General features: G+C 36.6%; 2 protein-coding genes across 22 annotated transcripts in view; one reads left to right on the forward strand and one right to left on the reverse strand.

The window, feature by feature from the left end:
- Positions 1–4,043, forward strand: part of itpr1a (inositol 1,4,5-trisphosphate receptor, type 1a) — a 69,230-nt gene extending 65,187 nt beyond the window's left edge. For all 19 annotated transcript variants that reach the window (XM_087257679.1, XM_087257692.1, XM_087257681.1 and 16 more), the window contains 2 exons: positions 309–470; positions 2,647–4,043. In XM_087257679.1, coding sequence (XP_087113805.1) covers positions 309–470; positions 2,647–2,733 — 249 coding nt within the window. In that variant the 3' untranslated portion in view covers positions 2,734–4,043. The remainder of the gene's footprint in view (positions 1–308; positions 471–2,646) is intronic.
- Positions 4,044–5,339: 1,296 nt separating this feature from the next.
- Positions 5,340–17,191, reverse strand: part of pfkfb4b (6-phosphofructo-2-kinase/fructose-2,6-biphosphatase 4b) — a 514,755-nt gene continuing 502,903 nt past the window's right edge. For 2 of the 3 annotated variants that reach the window (NM_001430986.2, NM_198816.3), the window contains 13 exon segments: positions 5,340–6,561; positions 6,638–6,702; positions 8,940–9,002; positions 9,077–9,206; positions 9,293–9,397; positions 9,476–9,622; positions 11,399–11,606; positions 11,725–11,846; positions 11,949–12,005; positions 12,302–12,376; positions 15,094–15,160; positions 15,285–15,381; positions 15,464–15,580. In NM_001430986.2, coding sequence (NP_001417915.2) covers positions 6,502–6,561; positions 6,638–6,702; positions 8,940–9,002; positions 9,077–9,206; positions 9,293–9,397; positions 9,476–9,622; positions 11,399–11,606; positions 11,725–11,846; positions 11,949–12,005; positions 12,302–12,376; positions 15,094–15,160; positions 15,285–15,381; positions 15,464–15,580 — 1,313 coding nt within the window. In that variant the 3' untranslated portion in view covers positions 5,340–6,501. 3 annotated transcript variants of the gene reach the window in all.

The raw sequence follows: 17,191 nt of genomic DNA on the forward strand, positions 1-17,191 counted from the left end.
CAGTTCATTGTTTAATGATGGTTTGTTCTGTAGACTATCAAAAAACAAATATTGCTTAAGGGGGCTAATAATATTGACCTTAAAATGTATTTAAAAAAAATAAAAACTGCTTTTATTCTAGCCAAAATAAAACAAATAAGACTTTCTCCAGAGGAAAAAATATTATAAGAAGTACTGTGAAAATTCCTTGCTCTGATAAACATCATTTGGGAAATATTTGAAAAAGAAAAGAAAATTTATTGATTTTGACTTCAGCTCATCAAAATCCCAATATATTCGCATTGTTCATTTGTTTAACCCTCATTCAGGAGCACAATCTGGACTGGTTTCCTCGTATGAGGGCGATGTCTCTGGTCAGCAGTGATGGAGAAGGTGAACAGAATGAACTGCGCAGCTTACAGGAGAAACTCGAGTCCACAATGAGGCTCGTCTCTAATCTTACCAATCAGCTCACAGAGCTCAAAGAGCAGGTGCGTGTGTGACTCTACTGATAAAGGTGTGTCCATACAGTAATAGCAGCCTGATCTACACCAACATTGCAGATCCATTTTACCTTGTGACACTGCAGGTGATCAGAGCGGGGGGAAAAACAAAACAATTAATAGTTATCATTGTGCTTTCCAGCTCACTGATTACATCAAGCGTAGCATACTTTTTTGTGTAACAATGTTGTTTAAATATGTAAATTAGGCATTGCTTAATAAAAATAAATTTGCACTTGTTTACTAGTAAATATTTTGTGCTATTATTCTAGCAAAAAATTTGAACACTGAATGAAGTGATTTTTTTTATTCTCATTTTTCAACCCATAATTCAGAAAATATTGCCAACAGCCAGTAAAAAAACATTTTTTTGTCAAATAAACTGTATATAATTAAGCAAATTATATACAAACATATTAAAAACTTCCTCATCCTCAGTAAAAACCTTCCGAATGCAGATATGACTAAAATAGTGACGACCGATGTTAAGGGAAAGTTCACCCAAAAATGTACATTTTATGGTCATTTGCTCACCCTTTTCTTGTTTCAAACCAGTTGACTTTTTTCTGTTCTGTTGATTTTCAATAGTATTTTTTTTCTGCTTTGGCGTTTTCAACATTCTTCAAAATATCTTCTTTTGTGTTTTACAGAACAAAAAAAAATCAAATCAAGGGTGAAAAAATGACAGAATTTTCATTTTTGGGTGAACGATTCTTTTTAAGAACCCCTGTTTTGCATTATAAAATTTCATATTTTGGTTTTGGTGGTCTCCAACAACAGTCTGATACGCATGCAAGGTCAAAAAACACTTTGTTTTGTCTTATAATATGCATTTACTTTTACCTAATTATCCCAGCGACTCATATGATTCGTTCAGTGATTCATTTGTTCCCAAACCCCTCCTTGGTGCAATGCTAATCTGTGCTTATTGGTCCAGTGACCAGGTCTGTTGTGATTAGTCGACTACATTCAACACGAGACAGAGAGAAATGCCCACCGCAGCTTTTCAACAAAATTGAAGTAGTCAGAGCACAGAGTATATGTGAGATCCCAATGCAGGAGTGCATTAAAGCAATACAGCTTAATACCACCATATTGCTCTATTCTTAACCATCAGTAAAAACAGTGACACACATTCAGTATTATTCCACACAGTGGCAGAAGCTGAACTATTTTAAAACTAGATCACAGAATGTGTAGGAAAAGCTGACGGTGGCCATAGCAAAGACAAACGGCAGAGGATTGCGAGTTCAAAAATGCATTTAAATCCGTAAACAAAGCTTCACATGTTGCGATTTCAATGTGGTTTTAGACGCGATATGAGAATATAAAGAGTTAACCAGAAACAGAACAAGCCACGTGAAGCGATTACAAGTAACAAAACACATAGGGGCTGTTATGATGAAGTATTTTACCAAAAATAAACTTGACTCTTCATTTGACTCTTCAAAAACCACTGACTCTTCACAGCCTTTAACAAACGGCCAACGAATCCCCCGCTGCAGGGTAGATTATAGCATTCATCATCAGAACGTTCACTCATTAATGTTCATTCATCTTCAGTCATGATCAGTCCCACACACACCTGCACTCTGCTAGCGTCTGAAGGGTTCATGATTTACCGCATCCCGCACAGAACATATTTGGTATTGTTTCAAAAGATCCGCACAAACGACATATCATTTGATTCACTCTCGAATCATTTAATTTAAAAAATCCATATTTTTAAACGCGGTGCACTTTGAGATTTAAACCTCAGCTGGATGTTTTCATTCACTTAGAGCTGTGTTACACACTGCATGGAAGCTCATTTTCAAAAACCCATAATAGAGGCTCTTTAAAGTGCTGCTGAAGTAGAGATGTATGGCTCAAACGCTGGAGAAAAAGCTTATTGTGTGAAAATGGGGTTTAAAATTATGCATTGTAATTGAAATCTACAGGCACAAACTGCCAAAGGGTGATAAAAAAAAATTAAAAGTGTATTTTAGATAGTTTCTTCCATCAGAATTGAAAAAAAATTAAATTGATTGGCCAAAACTTTCCTTTAAAATTAAATTGACAGGTGCATGAAAAGTGTTTTTGCTTGCTTTGCCTCGCCTTAATTGCTCACCCTTGTGTGTGTTTGTGTGTGTGTGTGTGTGTGTGTGTGTGTGTCAATCTTCAGATGACTGAGCAAAGGAAACACAAGCAGAGGCTCGGTCTGCTGGGAAACCCCGCCCACCTCAACATCAACCCACAGCAGCCAGCATGAGGTGGGTGGAGTCTGAGGCCTCCAAGCCATCACAGCCTTTAAAACCTGATGTTGTATCTTGTTAATACAAACTCCAATATGGTCATGTCTGGTCATACTTGGACATGTACACAGTCAAGGACTCGAGTAATGATATTTTGAGCCTCATCGCGCTATGAGGTGCTATATATTATTTTTTTAAGCACTGATGTGATCACTTCACAAACAATCTTTGCACTGTTTGAGTTGGGGTGTGCGATATTTATTGTCAACATCAATTTTTACATCATTTGTTACAAATTTGAATAATGTTTGAGCTGAAGTGAATGATTCACACATTTATACTGATTTCATACAGAAGTTCAACAAACAGCAAGTTGATGTTGAATTTTTGTACCTTTTAAAGACAAGTTTTTCAGTCAACAAGGAATATTTTCAAACAAAACCAAAGCAGAATAATGGTGCATCTCTGAGAAACACTGCTGTGTTTCTTTTCTGAATGAATCTGTTTTTGAAAGAATCATTTGAGTTACTGATTCATTCATTTTACTTCAGCTTAGTCCCTTTATTTATCAGGGGTCACCACAGCGGAATAAACAGCCAACTTATCCAGCATGTGTTTTTACACAGTGCATGCCCTTCCAGCTGCAACCCAGTACTGGGAAACATCCATACACACTCACATTCTTACACATTTGCAGCCAATTTTGTTTATCCAATTCATCTATAGCGCATGGCTTTGGACTGTGGGAGAAACCGGAGCACCCGGAGGAAACCCACGCCAACATGGGGAAACCATGCAAACTCTACACAGAAATGCCAACCGACCTAGCCAGTACTGGAACGAGCGACCTTCTTGCTGTGAGGCGACAGTGCTAACCACTGAGCCACCCTGTTACTGATTCAGTGCTTTATGTTTAAATAAATCTGCGATTTTTTTAAGAATCACTTGAATGATTCAATGACTCACTTATTAAAACACAAACATTAAGTCTATCATATTATTTTATAACAGGCCTTAATCAGCCAAGCTACCACAGAAAGCCTTAATTATGCTTATTGAATTGATCCCTAACAAAACAGATGTAATTGTTGTCAATATCGCACACCTCTATGTATGAGTGTAGTATCATAGGATGTTTCCAAAGCGGTTCTCAGAATCACAGCACCTTTTTATCTAAATTGATTTTAGTTTAAGATCTTTAATATAATGAGTGAATTTTCTATATATATTTATTTTGATATTCAGATGTTTTCTCTATTATGGAATTTCTATTGCTGACATCCAAATGGAAGATTGAATAAACACCTACACTGACCGTTTAAATAAAGGTTTTAAATGTGGTTTTGCTTTAGGAGCATCCAAAAACCTACCTGTCAACACTGGGATGTGCAAATACCACCAAATAAAATAAATAGTAATAAAATAAAGGAATAAAATAAATAGTATACATTAGAAAAAGTTGCAAATAAATTAGCAAACACCTTAGCTTATTGAAATGAATAGCTATTATGAAGAATTTGACTCAAGCTATCAAATCTTATTAACCTTTTCTCCACTCTATAATTTGAACATTCTGATTGAAGATTTTCATTTGATTACATTAAATAACAGGCGTCACTTGGAGAACGCAAAGATTTATAATGAAAGCATTCGATTGCTTTCCTAACTTTGTATGCTCATTTAAGACAAATTGATTGTGTTTAAAAGACTCCACCAAGCTTGACATGTTTAAATGGTATTATTATGTGTATATATCTGTTCAAACATGCACCCAAAACCCAGTGTGTCCACTTTTGCACGGCTTCAAACACCGTGTACAGAATCTGTTTGGGAAACAGCGTCGATTTATCAATATGGAGCGCGTCTGACAGTCACGCACTGCTACATGAAATGACTGTAATGAGGATTGCATAGGAGGTGCAACGGCGCCTGTAATGGAAATAAGGGGAATCCCACTGATTTAAATTTTTTAAAACGGCTCTGTCGGAAACTGCATACTTCCATACTATATAGTACACTAAATCAGTATGCCAGCAGAGTAGTATGCCTGAATTCATAGAATTCGAAAATCAGTACGCGAGAAGTACCCGGATGAACTACTACTTCCAGTGAGATTCTGAAGTGCGCATCCCATGTACACTGCTCTATCCCATGATGCCCCATGAGAGAATTCCTGAATGGGAGTGAAGTGACGCAGGTAGATCATGTGACCATGACAAAATGTCGGATGTAGTACATCTGAATTCCATACATACTGCTCACATTTATACTGTATAGAATGTACTTTTGTAATGGCCATGTAGTACGTTTATATCAAAATGCAGTACCTACTGAGTTGTAGGTGGTTTCGGATGCAGCCAAATTGTTTTCATTCCTAAATTAAACGAAAGCACAGTACAGATTCACATTCAAGAGCAAGGGGCTTCCCCTGGTGGTTCAGCAATATTTGCTGTGTTTTAGGGAGGATCGGCTCTTTGATGTTTATTGCCACCCTTTATAGAAAGATTAGGAAATGGGAAAATCCCTTACAGGATGATAGCGGGATAGAACTGTAAAAATACTGGAGAATCCCGAGAAAAACAGGAGGGTTTGTCCAAAAAATGTATAAATAATGGAGACCATATGAGATGACAGACTGATTTAATGACAGTACTTTCAGAAATGTGACATTGTGCGTCAAAATCAAGAACCATGAGCTTCGAAGGCATTAACATTGTTGACAGCTCAAATCTGATTCACAGAGCTCTTCACATTCAGTTTTCAGCTGAAGTAATAAACATGAAAATAATTGAGGTTGAAAAAAATGTCACTCGCTTTCTCTTCATAAACACTATAGTCTGTAACGTAACAAAACAAATATATAAATTTTAAGCACTAACCAATTTCAAATATTATATAGTTGCGATTTAGCAAAGAGATTTCTGCGGTTTCCCCCAAAACAAATAGTTAGACAAGTATAAGTATGCTTGAAAATGTGCAAAAAACAAAATCAGCCTACTATTCGCTTCAATAGTACAAGGCTTCAAAAATGTAAACATTGTATTTGGCTTTTGCAGGAAATGTAACAGAGGTAATATTTGAAAAGTCCTTGCTACATTTTTGACCTTTTTTCTTTCTTTTTTTTTTTTTAAACACACACACACTTTGCCATTCTGGTAGGAGCTGCAACATTCAGGTGGTTTGAACACTGAACCAAGTCCATGTGCGCTGTGAATCCTTTTTTAAACAAGTTATGCTTTTATGAACAGCATTTAGTGTTAGATGAGAGCCAAATCACTTCAGATCATTTATCCAGGAGTGTGTGAATGATTGAGATGTAAAATATTGCTCAAGGTAATGCGAAGCCAGAAAGTAAATCAAGTGAGAAAAAACAACAACTAAACAATCTTAGAAAACACACATAAACACACACAACCATATGAATCATTTAGTCCAACACAAACAATACAAAACAAAACGATAACAGTTCCAGCCAAAATCTTAAGTAGAAAATCACAAAAAGAAACTTCAAATCTGCTGTACGCCAGCCTCAATGCAAGCGCGGACACACTCGCACCCCGACACTAGGGTTATTATTCAATAACTGGATTCCAGTCACCTATGTGGCAATTAAGAAGAGAGAAAATACAAAGATATGAGGCTCGTCTTCAGGACTCATAACTGACTTTCTGCCCAGTGCTTCCGAAAAAAAAAAAAAATAGAATTAAAACACACGAGGAGTGACGTAAAAAGGATGGAATAGCCTGATGGGAGTGTTGATATTGAACAGGAAGTGATGTCGTAGTTCAGTAGTGGGCTGGAACAGTGAGAAGAGCCTCTTCTGGCAGACGAGAGATGTTCACATTCTGGTAGAAACAAATAGAGTTAAAAATCTACGTTTGATAAGCATGAGAATATGAAAATGTGTGTGTGTTTTCTCACCTTAGGTTTGTCTCTGTGTGTGTTCACTGCCTCTACATTGAGATAAATGGACTCCACTTTACAACCTAGCAAAAGAAGACAATCTAGGTTAAATTAAAGCACAGTTGTAGAGGTCATTTGTTGCGGGGTAATTAAACGATGTCTTTTATAGCTAAAACACCAGGGAAAATGCTCTCTAGATGGTAGTTTTTCAGTGTCTTTGAACTTGATTGTTTTATTTTGGCCCCGTTTACACTTGGTATTAAGACACTCTTTAGTCATTTGGTGGCAAACAGTTAAAGGCGACATTTCCATTTACACCTGCTGTCTTAATACTCTCTTTTGTTCCCCTTCCTGAATTTTTGGCCCCTGTTTACCCTCTGTATTAAGATTCATTTAGTTTGAACAGAACACAAGGACCTGGTCTATTGTTCTCATGCTGTGAAATTAAAACAGAATTTACACATGAACACTGAAGGTGACAATGAAGAACAATGGCAAGAGCAGAGCTTTTGTTTCTGCACTGATGGCCACAAAAACCATGCAAAACACTGGGGGTTTGTGTCAGTATCAAGGCAGCCAGGTTTCAATCCTGTATGGCTTGAGCGCAGATGCTTTTTTGTTTGTTTAAAAGCAGGTACAAAAAGTTTTTGTAGAAATTATCAAAATTCTAGCAAATTTTTTCAGGAAAATCAATGTTGACAGGAAAAAGTTAACAAGCCAGCTTTCCTTGTTCTGTTCTAAGAGTTGAATTGCTCAATATTTGCTGCTGTTGATTCACACAACACATTGTTGACTCTCCTGTCTTAAAGCTCTTAAGGGTACACTACACCCAAAAATGAAAAAAAAAAAAAATACTACATTAAATATATATATATATATATATATATATATATATATATATTATACACACACACACACTCATTATATGCATATAATAACAAACTTGCAAAGTTGCCAGAGTCAACAGATAAATAATTCTGACATTATGACGCCCTGTTGCAACCTACATTGGCCATCTAGAAAATGGTAAGAGATTCTTTCTAATTTTTTCATCCACTGTAATGTAATACAGAATTAGACGGACATGTACAAAGCCCCAAGCGTAATGTATAGAAACAAAATTAAGAATTCCCATTCCCACTTCTTACTAACATTTGCCCATTTTTATTAATTTATTGCATTGTGACTGAAATTGCAGTGATTTATTCATCCTCCACTTGTCCCAAACCTGATTGAGTTTCTTTTTTTTAATGAACACAAAACAAAATATTATAAAGGATGTTAGAAAAATTCTTAATTTTTTGACACTATTATGGACGTTAAAAGCTGCATCTTTTTCAACATTCTTCAGAATATCTTATTTTGTTATATTCATAAAAGTTTAGAACCACTTGAGTGTGAGGAAATGGTAAAGAAACCAGTTTTTGGGAGAACTATCCCTTTTAAGTATAAATGTATTCATTTAGATTACAAATGTAATATTGTTTCATGTATCTTCCTTTACTGTTTGTGCCATTGAAAAATAAAAGTGGTCATCGTTATAAAGTATTACATTGATATAACATATAACGTTGATACACATAACAAAACAATACAGTAATAATAATAAAAAAGGAAGGAGGGATCGTCTTAATAAACAGATATTTATATATATATATATATATATATATATATATATATATATATATATATATATATATATGCACACACACACACACATACAGTTGAGGTCAGAATTATTAGACCCCCCCTGAACTTTTTTTATCTTTTTTTAATATTTCCAAAATTATGTTTAACAGAGCAAGGAAATTTTCACAGTATGTCCGATAATGTTTATTCTTCTGGAGAAAGTCTTATTTGTTTTATTTCAGCTAGAATAAAAGCAGTTATTAATTTTTAAAAAGCCATTTTAAGGTCAAAATTATTAGCCCCTTTAAGCTCATTTTTTTCTTAATAGTTTACAGATTAAACCATCGTTATACAATGACTTAACCTATTTATACAATGAATTAACCTAATTAACCTAGTTAAGCCTTTAAATGTCACTTTAAGCTGTATAGGAGTGTCTTAAAAAATATCTAGTTAAATATTATTTACTTCCATTATGGCAAAGATAAAATAAATCAGTTTTTAGAAATGAATTATTAAAACTATTATGTTTAAAACAATCTCTGTTAAACAGAAATTGGGGGGAAAATTAACAGAGGGGCTAATAATTCTGACTTCAACTGCAATTAACTGCACTCCATTTATAGTATAAAATGTAATGTTTAGGTGAAGCAAAACATGTAGTGTGCACATGCTCAGATGGGTTTCTCACCATAGGCCACAGGAGTGAGCTTCAGCACAGTGTGCAGTGGGCATTTCAGGTATGGCAGCTCGTCTGGAAGACAAATAATACGTTTTAAGATCATAACAATATGTAAATATTTGACTGAGCACAGCAGGTCTACCCACCTGCACTCTTGTCCAGGAAGTAAGCCAGCAGACAGCGCATGACAGCCTGGTGACAGATAACCAGAACATTCTCCTGCCGTTCAAGCTCCATGATGACTGGCTCCAATCGCTGGACCAGATCCTCATAAGACTGTGAAGTGAGAATTAATGGTTCATTTTCTGTTGTACAGACTGATTGTTTTGAGTTGTTTAAAATAATTCAGCTTTTCAACACACCTCTCCTTTAGGGTAGCGGTAGCGATATTTGTCCTGGTCTCTGAGGGCGAACTCTTGAGGGTAATGCTCCTGGATCTCCTCGTACATCATCTCCTCACACACACCCTGCACACATGCCCACAGTCACTCTGTGGCACTTTTAAATCAGATAATGAAGGAGAACATCACTGTAGAAATGCTTACAGCATCAATCTCGTTGAGGGCTTTCCACTGTTCATACGGTACACCCAGCGACTCAGCTGTTTGTATGGTCCGCTTCATTTGACTCGTCCACACCTTGAGATCCTTTATATTCTGATCCTGAATAAACCTCCCCAGAGAGTGAGCAAACTGAGAAAAGAGAGACAGAGAGATGATGAAATTCAAATGAGCAATCTCGAGGACAGTCACTGCTGTCGTTTCACACAGGACATCGCGTCTCATGTACAGGCTCAAAGGAACAAAACACCCACATTTAGGACTATCTAGGATTGTACAGATTCAAGGTGTGTTTACAATAGTGTGGTGTCATTGTAAAACAGTGTTTTTTTATTAAAAACACTCGGTCCATTCTGGTGTTTTTCAGAAAGACCATCTCCATCCGAACTGTCCAGCCTAAAACACATGATACCTGACCATTTACACTCACTGGACAAACACATATTTAGCTGGCATCCGTACAAGTCTAGCTGTAATGTAATGGTCATATGAGAGGGGCTTGATGATGAATCAGGGAACGATACCCAATAGTCCAAAAGACCAGTCAAAGAACAGTGTGAATAGTCGTTTTTTTTTTGGGTTAAAGATGGCAGAGTAGTGTGGACACCAAACATAACCACAAGAAATCGTAAAAATGACGAAAAAAAAACAAAACAAAAATGCACCAGTGTAAATGGCACCCAGCTCAAATTTCAGGTTGTCACAATATTATTACATTTTTATTTGTTCAAATAATCACCACCAATCAATTTTGCAAGACTTTTCAACTTAGGTGGAAAAACAAGAATGAAAGTCAGACAGAAATAAAGAAAGAAAAGAAGATTTCAAACATGTTCAACAAGTAACTAGCACCATGTAAATTCATGCTAGCATGACAAAACATGGCTAACACATTTTACCACATTGCTAGAACATATCATTGACGTGTTGACCATGTTTCTAGGACATTTAAAAACAAGGCTAACTTCTTTTAGATCTATTTTGGATTTTTTTTTTGTCTTTATTGTGGTAAAACCGTAGCTGGACAGTGTTGGAGGGAAAAGAGAGTAACTGATCAGGAAAAGGTCAGAAAGTCAGGATTTAAACTCGGGATGCCTGAAGTACATTTGCACTACATGTCGACGGTGTCAACAGACATGTGACTAAACATGTTTTCAATATAATGCTAGCGTGAATTAGCAAGCTCCCAGCAGGTACATGACGTAAACATGACTCGTGGGGACGTTAGATCTTGGGTGGAATTGAAAATGTCAGACAGATGTCAGTGTGACAACTTTGGTCCCATTCCAACACAACCTAAAAACAACATAATAACAATGTCTTATGTTGTTACAGCTTGAAGTTGGATTTTGGTTGCCATACCTGACGAATAAATGTCAGTATTTGACATCAACATGATGTTGGTTTAAGACAGGGTTATTCAATTAGTTTGTCATGGGGGCCAGTTCATGAGAAGCATCACAAATGAAGGGCCAGAGAGATATAACTTGCAATATGAGTGATGACACAACAGCATACAAGAGCCCATATTCTGTATATTTGGTGCTAGTTTTTATTCAATTTCCAATACCACCTAAAAATCAACCAAATATCAACGTAATTTGATGTCGTTATTGGATGTCAAAATAACGTTATCTTTAATTTTGGTATAAGGAATCATTTTGGACACCCGAGATCACGACCAAAATCTAACCTAATAGTAATGTCTTAAGACATTGTGTGGCTGCTGGGCTGCAAATACAGATATTTAAATGTTTTTAAAAATTAAAAACAAATATATATATATATATATATATATATATATATATATATATATATATATCGAATAAAACAAAAAATGATTTGAAAGAAAACTGGAGAAAGGAACTGGTTTAGCTTGATTCCAATATACTGCATCAAAATACGCACCTCTTTACCGCGGTGTGACAGGCCTGAATCGCCCCCGATGCGGCCTCGGACATTAAGGTCGCTCTCTCCATGTCGACAGAGGTAGATGGAGCGTGGCGTGATGTGGATGTTCATCAGATAATAAACGATTCTGCTCTGGATGTGATCGAGTACACGGTTCACCAAATACCGCTGACCCACGTCCATGATCTTAATATAGGATAACTCCCTACAAGATAAAACACACGTTACAGTGACCACACACTAAATTCACTCATAACAAACCATCACATGTACTGTTGCACATATCACATAGTAAGATGGAGGAAAATAATGTTATCTCTGACCTGTCGAGGTTTTCATCCAGGGGTTGGTAACTGCTCTCGTAGCATTTGATCCTCTTCATGAAGTCCTGGATGGCCTCTTCGGTGTTTCGGTCGGTGTAGTCAGGACTACCCAACTTCACCTGCTGCTCTCCGACACACAAACAAAAGATTGTTTCATGAATAACTACTAATGTATTCGAGAAAAATTGAGGAAGCACTACTCAATATTTCAATCACTGTCTTACCACAATGTTTTCTGCGATAACCTTGGGGTCTTCACACACAGACTCCACAAAAAACACCTAAGAAAAAACAGACACTTCAGGATAAAATTTTCACAAACTGAGAAGAAACAACTGTTATTTAAAATTGAAAAAAGATTTATAAACCGATTACATGACCTATTACAATGATCTAAATGTCTAATATGCCAAATGAATGTTTACTCTGTTACCCAGCAGACTAATGTGGCCTTTAAGTGCAGTAAAATGTGGACTTCTATAGAGACCACTCTAATAAAGGACAGGACACAAAAATGGGAAAGCTAAGTCGTCTGATTGCTCTAGTTTTTGAAGGCCTCTGTGCTGTGAAGTTTTACCTTGTAGCCATTTTGATCAGCAAATTTCATGATGATGTTCCTCCGTTCTCTGGTTGTGTTCGTGGCATCAAACACCTGAAAAAGCAGGACACTCATAAACAGCATTCTTCATGATTTTGGTGTCTTATGTTCACCAAGGCGGCATTTATTTGATCAATATTACAGTAAAAATCTGAAATCATGTTACAAATTAAAAATAACTTGACTGTAGGATGCAATGATTAACCTATTTCACTGTTAACCACACTTTAATTCAACGCAGTTAATTAATCATAAAGGCTTCTCAACACCGCATTTCTGCATGGAACAAAACTGCAGCAACTGAACAAAGCTACGCCAATTATGCTCTACTTAAAGTTTTGAGCTTGTACACTAATGCTAATACGCACACACACACTGGATTATAATAATAATTCATATTATTTGTAAATGGATCCCTTCTGGGGGTGACGCATGGCGCAGTAGGTAGTGCTGTCGCCTCACTGCAAGAAGTTCGCTGGGTCGCTGGTTCGAGCCTCGGCTCAGTTGGCGTTTCTGTGTGGAGTTTGCAGGTTCTCCCTGCGTTTGCGTGGGTTTCCTCCGGGTGCTCCAGTTTACCCCACAGTCCAAAGACATGCAGTAGAGGTAAATTGGGTAGACTAAATTGTCCGTAGTGTGTGTGTGTGAACGTGTGTGTGTGGATGTTTCCCAGAGATGGGTTGGGGCTGGAAGGAGATCCGCGGAGTGAAAACTTGCTGGATAAGTTGGCGGTTCATTCCGCTGTGGCAACCCCGGATTAATAAAGGGACTAAGCCGACAAGAAAATGAATGAATGAATGGATCCTTTCTGGACACCCAAGGTCGCCTTACAACAAGCATCAACAGTCATACCAGAACAAATTAACACAATTAATAAAATGTTGCCAAACAAACTTTTAAATACATGAGAGGAGTTGCAGGTACAAACACATCACGAGATTGAAATAACATGATAAAAGATGGGTCTTGAGACAAGAATAAAAAGTGTGAAGACTCTCACTGCTCCTTAGCTTCAGGGGAAGCCAGTTCCATAGCCGAGAAGCCATATACTAAACGACCTGGCTCCCATTGTGATTAATCGAGTGTGAAGTGTACCAGGGAGACAGAATTAGCTGATCTAAGAGTGCGAGAAGGAGTATAAATATAGAGAAGTTCTGTGAGATATTAAGGAGCAAGATTCTAAAGTGCCTTGAAAGTGAGAAGTAATATTTTTAATCAATCCAAAACTTTACCAGAAGCAAGTGAAGCTGATAAAGTGGTGTGACACGTGGGATGAAGTCCTAGAGATGACACGAGCTGCATGGTTCTGAACCAGTTGGAATTCATGAAGAAGTTTAGAAGAAAGTCCAGTAGTGAAGATGTGAAGTAGCTTATGCATAGATGAGAATTGTTGTGTTATTGGTAGTGAGAAAAGGGCGGAGACCAGGTGGAGATATGCAGTACACTTAATATTATTGATGTGACCTTTAGTTAAAGGCTGATTTAAACTATGACTGAGGCTATTAACTAGGGGCCGTTCACATGTACTGTCTTTACTGCAAAATGCTTTTCATTACTTAGTTTTTTTTGTCTAGTTGAGTCCAAATATCTAAAAATTCTTAAATCAAGAAGCATTTTCTAGACAAGCAAAACACATTGTCTTGTTTTAAGATATAATATGCCAAAATTAAGTGAGTTTTTCCTTAAAACAAGCAAAATAATCTGCCAATGGGGTAAGCAAAATAATCTTGTTTTTGCTTTCAACATAAGATTATTTTGCTTGTTTTAAGGAAAAACTCACTTAATTTTGGCATATTATATCTTAAAACAAGACAAAGTGTTTTGTTTGTCTAGAAAATGCTTCTTGATTTAAGAAATTTTAGATAATTGGACTCAAAACTAGACAAAAAAATCTATGTAAGAAAAGCATTTTTTGCAGTGTTTTTGCGCAAACAAGTTAATGGTTATAAAATGGTTATTTTCCCTGGACAGAGGGTGTCACGGTGGCGCAGTGGGTAGCACGATCGCCTCACAGCAAGAAGGTCTCGGGTTGGATCCCCGGCTGGGTCAGTTGGCATTTCTATGTGGAGTTTGCATGTTCTCCCCGTGTTTTCTCTACGTGCACCGGTTTCCCTCAGAGCCCAAAGACATGCAGTATAAGTGAGTTAAATAAGCTAAATTGGCCAAAGTGTATATGTGTGAATGCAACAGTGTATGGGTTGTGGCTGGAAGGGCATCCGCTGCGTAAAACATATGCTGGAAAAGCATGGTGGTTCATTCCACTGTGGCAACCCTGATTAATAAAAGGGCTAAGCTGAAAAAAAAGAATGAATGAATTTTCCCAGGACAGCAGCCTTATGCCTATTCGCGCATATTAGCAGCTTACTTTTTACAGGTGCACCTAGTTGAAAGAATGGCACGAGCGCACCGCAAGTCATGTGACAAGAACTGACCTGTCAGCTTTATACATTACATTGTATGGAATATACACATTTCTACTTTAAAGACAATAATAAATAAATAAATGAAAATACCAAACAAGTTTATATATAGTTGATCAAAAGTGCCTTTCAGACAGAGATTTAGCAAACTTTGATATGTCAATAATGAACAAAAGTTCTATTAAAATTATCTATCTATCTATCTATCTATCTATCTATCTATCTATCTATCTATCTATCTATCTATCTATCTATCTATCTATCTATCTATCTATCTATCTATCTATCTATCTATCCCCAAAATGCTTGAAGAGTAGAATATGACAAGATTAATGTAAATGCAAAGCTACTCACAGCAACTTGGCCTCCTTCAACACTGAGGTACTCTCTGACGTCATTAAGTGCTGCTGAAGCACACTGCCTGAGGGGGAAAAAAAAACAAGAAAAAGGCATAAAAATCCCACACAAACACAAAAAGAAGAACAACCACACAAATACATGAAAACAAGCACTCACAAACAAAAAAAAAACATGCTGAATCTTACTTTCTTATCTTGAGCCCTTCCTCATTATCAGGGCGAAAGAATTCAAAGCTCTTGTAGATCTTCACACATTCTCTCCGATACTGTCCGACATTGAATTCTGTAAAAACACAGATGTATTAGCTGTGGATAGGATGTTCAGAAGTTCACGAGTGTATCTGCGTTATGCATTATTACCATACCGTGTGTTGGTACACCAATCCAGTTGAGGTAGCGTGTGAGTTTTTTCGAAATGTAGGTTTTTCCTCTTGCTGGCAAGCCGACCGTCACAATGAGAGTGGGACAGTTGGTCATGCAAACTGCCAAGAAACAAAGAGACAGAGGATATAAATGGGCCTGTAAATATCAGCAGAAAACACGGTGTGAATACTCTCTTTGTTTCATTTTCAGGCCGTACAAAAAATAATAAAACTGAAGAAAAGTCTTTGTTGTTCAGGCATTCAGCGTCTCAGCAGACTCCCTAATTGGTTCATGATTTGATGTTAATTTATGTGTTCTGTTTATTGTATGTAGGCTTGATTTCCTCAGTTGTCATTTATTTATTAGCCTCGCAAACATATGCTAAATATTCACACAGCTCAAACAATATCTGCGGAATAACAATATATTTTAATCTGTTTGCTTCTGGCAAATACTAGTGTATATACACAATGCCAGTGCTTGCTTCAATCTCTCTGACACAGACATTCATGAGATATTTCTATTTTCTGCACTTCACCAAACAGAATGTAGTGTCTGCTGACTCTTCATGGATCAGGTTCCTCTGATAATGAGCGATCTTGTGTACAGTGTTCTCAATGCATCAATTCTCTGCTGACTAATCAAACTGGAGTCCTACTGAGACATCAGTACAGCTTGTGTATGCAGCAAGTATGGCTTTACCATCAGGTTCATGGAGTTCAGACCAAATTTGGCCAACATAACCATGGGAAATCAGCATGTAATTAAGCATATTATCCTCACAAGCATAAAGAGCGTTTGAGAAACATCTCGCTCAGCAAACCTGCTCTTTAAAAGGCTATAAACTTCCTCTCGAAACCCTATATGACAGCAGCTTTGGACCCGCAGTGATCTGAGGGAAAACTCAACTGTTACACAGTTACCATTTGCCCATTTATACGCAACAGGCTGTAAGAGATGTAAGGGTGTGTTCACATTAGGAAATTGGTTCCCTTGGTCCAGATTAGAATAAAGAAATAAAATGATACATGTAGTTCTTACCCACATAGCACTCGCACTGTCATTTTGGACCTAATAAAACTACTTCACATGCACTTATATGAAAATTTAGGCTGATACAAATAACTGTTTATCTTCAGAAGCCAATTTACAGAATATAGGCCAATTATTTTGATTACAAAAAAGGCAAAAAGAAAACAAGGAAATTGTGGGACACCTAGATCTTTCTTTTCACAAAATCATTACAAACTAAAATTTTGAAGTCCTCTTTTTTTAATAATGAAAAACTCACATTGCCATCATGTTGTCTTCCTTCAAGCATAAACTCCTTTGATGGAAATAATCTTTAATTTATCAGACAATTATATATTTTATTAACACTAAAAGGTAAACACCTATAATGATATAGCCAGTGATATATTGTTACGATCTCCGTCTAGGGTCAAGGGCGTAACATGAAAGAATACTGGACAAATAAAATCCCTTTTATAAACCCTTGGAGTCAGATGCGTTTATTTGTCTTTTTCTTTTTTAAAACACTCAAAACGTGAAGCCAAATGCAAGACCCACACAAAAATAATAAATAAAAATATATCCCCTACCTAAACAGCAAATGAAACTAAATACACCAAACAAAATGATTAAAAAATATATGTATATAAAAACTACTCCTACCGCCCTGACTATATATGAAAACAAAATAACCCCTACTGCTTCTCAACGTATATATA

This window comes from Danio rerio, chromosome 6, assembly GCF_052040795.2.
Source record: "Danio rerio strain M-AB ecotype USA chromosome 6, GRCz13ab, whole genome shotgun sequence".
Lineage (NCBI taxonomy): Eukaryota > Metazoa > Chordata > Actinopteri > Cypriniformes > Danionidae > Danio > Danio rerio.